A 7,625-nucleotide genomic window follows, 5' to 3' on the forward strand; every position below is an offset into this window, starting at 1 on the left:
CTGTTCTAAGCATTATTTCCAGTTTGCTTGACAACATTCTTTTTCTTTCATATCGACTTTAAGTCGATATTAATAATAAAACTTATCATTTCTTTCATTTTGTCTAGCATCATCAGGCCCATTACCAGGTTCATGTGGCCGTCTGGTTATGGGCCTGATCATTACTCGTTTTCTTTCCCAAGACTTTTTGGCTTTTCTTTCAATGTTTCGTATTCTGTGATGATGGCCAACTTACTTACACTGTACACTAGAACCCCTATTAAGGGAACACCTTGGGGACTAAAAATTGTCCCCTTACTGTAATAATAGAAGTGTCTCCTGAATAAAGGTTGGTCATAGTGTTAAAAGACATACTCTCCATTGTTTTGTGATCGAAAAGTGTCCCCTTAAAAAGGGTGTCCCAAAGGAGGGGTTCTATTGTATTTATACTACAGTTTAGTTAAAGAATTGTTTATGCATTTCAATGCATATCTTTGTGAGATCATAATTCACAGTTTATTATTATATAAAAAATGTAGATTTTCTATACTGCAGTATTTCCTTAGACCAAGTTTAAAACCTGATGTCAGAATGTGAACAAAGTGCTATACAGAAAAAACTAAAAATCATAGGAAAACAGAATAGATGATGGGGAAAGTAAAAACCAGAAAATAATATTGTAATAGTAGCGGAAAATCCAATAACATGTCAGTAAATTATTATAGTACATAACGCCAAGGCTACAAGCACTTAAAATTATTTAGCACCCCAGTAATTGAAACAAACACCTATGAATCACATATGTATCGCTTCCTGGGAGAGAATTCAACAATGTTGTGGCTAGGAACCAGAACATCAGCATTCCCACATAATATCAGGTACAGTATCCACTTGTACTCCTGGGTGGAGGGACAGTGGATAAAGTGTGTTGACCAAAGGACACAAATAAGTGACCTGCCTCAGACTCAAACTCCTGATTTTTTATTGCAAATGCAAAGTCTTATCTTTGTGCCACATCAAAATTACCAGGTAAAAATATATTAGACAAACAAGGAATTTTAATCTTGTTTCTTGCTAAACTTTTTGTGTGCTGTTTTAAAGTTTGAAATTGTATTTTAACACGGCCCCAGGGAAGAACAGCCATTGGCTGAGTCTGGGCCACACATGTATAAATAAAGTTTATTATTATTATTATTATTATTATTATTATTATTATTATTATTATTATTATTATTATTATAAAGGATACTTTCAGTAAAAAAATAATGTAATACTAATCAATAATGAAGAGAATAATGTTAAAACTAAAAATATTTCCCAAAAAATTTCACATCTAAGGTCGGACACACAATGTGTCGTATGGTGGACGTAAGGTCGTCGAATCCATCTTTGCTCTCTGTCAACATTTGATGACAAGTCTGGAAGTCTGAACGGATCCTCGTTAAACACGATTCATTGCGTGTGCGTCATCGCACTACATTCTCCGTGGGATTGTGTCTGCCGACAACTGTCGGGTGCAGTGTGCCCGGCATAAAAGCTAATCAAATATTATATTTTTGAGATTTTTATATGACAAAGCGGATTAATTACCAACATTTAACCCTTCCTTATGCTATGCGTTTCTAAATCTAAATTGTAGGCCTAATCTTATTTAAATACATAAATTTCCTTTGCAGAATAAAAGTAAAGAAATGTAAAGTAAAGATAGCTTTAAAGCATTTGACAGATATATAATATAATTTAATGTTTCCTGTTTTGTCTGTAATGCTTGTATGGTTTATGCTGTTTAGCTTCAATGTAGACATCGTCTTCATTTGTCTGATATCAGATTCATCTTTTTTACCTGAATAAATAAATCAATACAGTAGAAGAGTAGTAAAGTACTGTATTGAATGTTGCATTTGTCATGTTCATCTAACATCCATCTAACATTGTTTAGTACCAGACATTAATATAGACAAGTATAAATGAATGGAAGTTGAAAAATTGCCAGTTTCATGATCTCCCCAGAGCAAATCAATTACTACAGTAACACCATAAAATTCCGGATACTGAATGAGAAATAAATCCAAAAATGAAACAAGAATTTGAGAGGGTAATGACCATACACTGGTCTAGTCATGAGGACTCACTTAAACTCATTAAAATGAACATACATGACTCAACCGTTCAGGTATTCTACATTACGAAACAAAAGTATTAAATAGAATCTCCACACACAGTTATCAGTTCTTTCTTTTTCTTTGAAATTAAGAAGAATGCAGATCACAAAGAAATATCAACCCACATGTTGTTATGGTTAGGTCAGAATTTTGTATAAAAAAAAATATTCTCTTTTTAAACCACCTTGAAAATTAGGTCACTAAATCAGTGAGTACATTTTAATGAGCAAAGGTAGGGAATTTATGAACATCCCCTTGACATTGTTAATACAAGCGATATGGAGTGCATTGGCTGATGGTGATGAGATGATTGACCTGGCTTCACCTAGGTCTTATCACCCAATCTACTGTCACAAGATGGAGGATTATGAAATCTTGTCATCAAATTTGTCAGGGGACAGGTTATCAAAGATTTGTCACATTCCATCTACTGGTGTCACTTACAGTGACATTTCTGATTATTTGCCGTGGGAATGTATCAATCAGAATAAGGCATAGTATGTTGTTGATCATGCTAGTATTTTTTTTGGTTTTTTTTTTTTGTGGTTAAAATCTCAAATTATATTAACTCTGAAACCTTGCATTTTCCCACAGTGTACAGAAACATCATATAATCTGATCCCCAATAAAATAAAAATACCTACAGTAAGAAGCTACGTAGTGGAAAAGTGTCCAATAAAATACAGTCTATTAATACATACAGTATGCCAAAGTGTTACAGATTATTACATCCATTTATTATTTTACTGTTCCATTCCATGGAGGAGAGTTTCTTAATTCATTTTGAAAACAATTTCCATAAGATACTGTACAACAAAAAAGAAAAATCAAAAATAAAACTTCTGATTGCAGGATTTTCGGAGGACTTTTTAAAAAATAAAATTTCATAGACCTACAGTACTATAACGATAGTTGTTCAATCTCAGAAGAACGAGCGTTGAAGGTTCCCTGTCATGTTCATGAAAGGAATAGATAAGTAATTATTTCATGTCTACTGTGCTCACTGCTCTGCACGCATCCAACTACAACAGTGCACACCCATGCTAGTGTGTGTGTGTCGAATGATGCGAAACCTCTTAACAATTTTAACAATTTGCTCAACAATTATCAATATAAAAGTAAGTTTTCATAAATCTAGTCCATTCCAGTAGTTATTCTATAGGACATACTGTAGTTTTTCACCCGAATACTTCTTCCGGGTACAAGTCATGGGCAGTACCAGGCAGAGATGTCTGTTAGTAAGACCCCACAGACCTAATGATTCAAGAATGCACATCTTTTATTCAGTGGGCATTACTCTCTTGGCTTTTCCTTACATCAGCTATTAAATTTGGTAATGTTGATTAACTGGTATCATCCCTGTTTGCTTTTCTTGTGCACTGAACAAGACAAGTTTGCCATTCAGCAGCCGTTCAATGATGAAAGACAAGCTAGAAAACAAATTACCAGCTCCCATCGGGATGCTAGGCATTCTTGTGATGACTATCTCTAGCATTCCTTCCTGAAGACCGACTGAATGCAAGCCTGTAGCCAGTGGAGTTCGATGGTTTCGAAAGAACCTCTTTTTCCAGAAATGCCCTTACAAATAATTATTAGTAAAAAGTTACATTTGCATAGAAGTAGTTGCTCCAAACTTTCCATGAATTTTAATGCCATTTCTTGACATCTGAGGTGTTCTCTGTATCCTTAATATCTTCCCCAACCATGGTGGGGTTTTGAGTGAAGACTCACAGCACCCTTTTGTGGAAAATTAGAACCCTCACCCCCCTTTAGAAATCCTACCTACCTGTACAGGCTTGTAATGTCTTTTGTACTGACCTCTGTATTCATATTTATATTTATTATGTGTTTTAGCATCAGGAAAAAGAATTTTACTTGTGAATTTGTTTCAATAAGTGACAATAAAAGTATCTTGTATCTAGTATCTTTAATATTCACTTTTCAAAAAATCATTTAGGGTATAAATGACTGGTAGTAAATTGTGATTTTCCTGTGAAAAAAAGAGACACAACCTTGTGAAGGAAACATAAAGATGGCAAGTAAGTACAATTATATCTCTTACAGTATGTCTTGTTTGTTAAGAAAAAAGTCAGAGACAGTTCTAAATCGATCAAGGCCAATTGAAAATCAAACATGCCTAGTTATCTATATTAAATAGTTTATTCTACACTATAGACCTAGCATGGTGTGCTTTGTAAGCTCACTGAAAAACTGCTAATTAAAGCCAGTTGCATACAGTATATGCACACATTTTTTAGAACTAATAATTATCTATTTTATTTGTTTTTTGGGGATTTTTTTCAAATTTCAAATTTGTGAGAATTTACAAAATTCAGAAACAGTTCTAGATCGATCAAGGCCAATTGAAAATCAAACATGCCTAGTTATCTATATTAAATAGTTTATTCTACACTATAGACCTAGCATGGTGTGCTTTGTAAGCTCACTGAACTGCTAATTAAAGCCAGTTGCATATATGCACACATTTTTTTAGAACTAATTATTATCTATTTTATTTGTTTTTTGGGGATTTTTTTTCCCATATTTGTGAGAATTTACAAAGCACTACAGTAGAAGATAGCAGGGAAATCTTGGATACGCTTGAACAATTTGGGTCACTAGAATTGGTGCCTATATAATTAGAAAACACTTCTGTAACCACCATACATCACAATAATGGTGCATCCATGAAAACATATGTCTCTTACAAAAGACAATGCATACTGTATATTTGTACTTTGCTTTCAGCTTGAGCCCTCCAGCTAAAATGTCCATCAAGTAAAAACACAAAAATAGCAGCTGGAATAGAACCAAAGACTTAAGGATCTCTATGGTTCAGTGCACATACAGTGGTCCTCATAAACAAACAGTATTTATCCTGTCTGTGTGATTAGCACAACTGTGATAATGCTGTAATTGTGTAATAATCGTCACATTTTAATTCAAGTTCGTTGTCAGCAAACATTCAGTTTGGGGAAATCCTCTTGATAGCAGATGTTACTAATGACAAGATACTAGTAATGTATGAATAATGAATAAATATTTATATACTTGTCAAGGCCAAGTACATCACTGGTGTTGCATCATGCATTTTCATTTTAATGTTTGCTATGCAATTTTTAAGGAAAAATATAAGTATATAATTATAAACATACTACTGTAAGATCCTTACAATAAATAAATAATATATATCTGGAGTGTGTTTTCCTCTTCTGTTTTTCAGTATTTATGTCTTGATTCAGTTTTTTTATTTCAGAGTGACAAGTAATTTCCTCCAGTTTAGTACCGGTACCGTTATATATCAGTATTACTGTAGAAATGACAGTCATTCAGAATTTAAACGAAAAACATACTATAAACTAGATAGAATTTAGGGGCCTGTGCCAAAAAAAGGGACATGATATAAAGCAAACAACACTGCTGATGATTGCAAGAATAAAGATATTATGTAAAGTGAAATATTCTAATAATAAATCTGCTTTCACAAATTTTATGCAGTACAGTACATCAACTGAATGCAATTTCCAAAAATATTGATAATAACATGTAACCAAATGATTCCAACACAACAATCAATACAAAAACAAGTAGCCCTATACTTTATGCCGCACTGAAGACTGATAAATTCAAACAGTACAAAGAGATACAACAAGGTTTGAAAAGGGGAAGGCCAAACATATGGGTTGGTATGTTATATTGATAATTAATGAAATTTTTGAACAATCATGAATAATCACAATAACCATTAAGACTATATATAATAATAATAATTAAATAATTCCACCAAATATTTAATGAGTTTCACTTCCTTAATCCAAGATCAAGTATTTGTAATTTAATCAAAGTAATATATGAACAATCAATAACAGAAGGCAAACATTACAGAAACACTCTGCAATACGAAACCACTTTACCTGTAATATCAATCTCCATCGGTTCACAGTCGCTGTAGTTGGTCGAGATTGGACAACGAAACACTTCGCCAGGCCGCTGGACATCGCTAGCTTTCATACTGTCATATATAGGTGCACCAACAAGAAGCCTGCAATGACAAAATAATTGGCCTTAATTTTATTTTTCATACATCATTAACTATACAATAGTTCAACCTCCAAGATGTCCAGCTCCTAGGACACCTAGAAACGTCTAATCGGAAGCTAAATTTATGTATAGGTAGTTCAGTAAATGTGGATGCCAAGTAGGGTTCAAAGTGACGCGATACATGCATCTACTGTACTCAACTCAGGACAGCTGCCTGTGAGTGTGAAACATAGAAAACTAAGCACTTGTAAAGTTACGTTATCGGTATTGGATGTTATTTTATACCCAAAATACATTTTTAATGTCGTCTATACCAAATTTTTAAATTCATACACAAAACATGCAACATACTCAGGGATCCTATGTCTCGCAGGAGTCTCCCGGAAATCGGGACGACCTTCCGCATTCCCGCAAACAAGCAAGAATCTCCCGGAAATAACCGATCTCCCGCAAATTCATATTTGCATGTTTTAAATAAATTATTATCAATTGCTTCATGGAAGTCAGTGCCAGTGGGTCACTGTGCAGTAATTTATAAAATTAAATTTGTTAACAAAGTCATAACTACTGCAGATCAGTGGAGGATTGAAAGGGAGGTCCTAATTTTGTTATAATTTTTTTTTTTTAAATGGGGAATACGAAAAAATTATTCTAAAATTTATGTACGAGAGTGTCATTTCCGGCAGCTTAGAGGTACCATAATCATTTTCCTCCCTCTGCCCCAACCATGATGGGGCTAAGGTGGTAAGTCCTAATCTATATCTGTAAAGGTCCTTCCCTACCCACCCACTCCCCCCTTCCCATTTCAAATTCCTAGATCAGTTACTGTAGATCTCCTGGAAGTAAATTCTTCCAACTTGGGACCCCTGCATACTTAACCCTCTAGATACCGTCTTCGACTGTAGTCGAAATTGACCTCAAACCGAGAATTCCCATTTTCGACTGCAATCGAAATTTCGTGACTAAAAAATAGGTGGTTTTCAAATCGCTCTTCTGTTTTTATTTTAGCTCCAATACGTCAGAAATTTTAAACACGCATGCGTAAAGCTTGTGTCTTTCGAAATCTGTGAAGAACTCACATGCGCTTATATAAAAATGTTTAGAAATATCAATTTGAAATCGTTATTAATTTCAAAAATTTGTCGAAATGGCCGCACAAGATGTGTACACAGCTAAGCAAGCGATTGACCTGATTTTTGATTCAGACAGCGATGAAGGTTAATTTTAAAATGTGCGAGACTTAGACGTGCCTGTTAGCGATGATGACTGTGGGGCTTCAAGCAGTTCTGACGGCGGAGATGTTCTTGATGAAGATGAGCCTAGGCCTAGAAATGTGAGGGTAGTCAACGCTTTTGAATGGAAAGATCGCGCTTATAGTCTGTCTCTTATACACATCTAGATGTGTATAAGAGACAGATAATGATGTGATCAAACAAAGTGGAA

The 7,625-nt window shown here is 34.3% G+C and overlaps 1 protein-coding gene across 1 annotated transcript in view; it reads right to left on the reverse strand.

Annotated features, from left to right (window-relative positions):
* LOC117119809 (integrin alpha-6-like) overlaps positions 1 to 7,625 on the reverse strand; it is a 71,748-nt gene that overhangs the window by 60,082 nt on the left and 4,041 nt on the right. The window contains exon 2 of the mRNA XM_033264736.1: positions 6,056 to 6,183. Within this exon, the coding sequence (XP_033120627.1) occupies positions 6,056 to 6,183 (128 nt within the window). The remainder of the gene's footprint in view (positions 1 to 6,055; positions 6,184 to 7,625) is intronic.

Source organism: Anneissia japonica, unplaced genomic scaffold (genome assembly GCF_011630105.1).
Source record: "Anneissia japonica isolate Jap-2015-1 unplaced genomic scaffold, ASM1163010v1 scaffold287752_len1182401_cov188, whole genome shotgun sequence".
Classification (NCBI taxonomy): Eukaryota; Metazoa; Echinodermata; class Crinoidea; order Comatulida; family Comatulidae; genus Anneissia; species Anneissia japonica.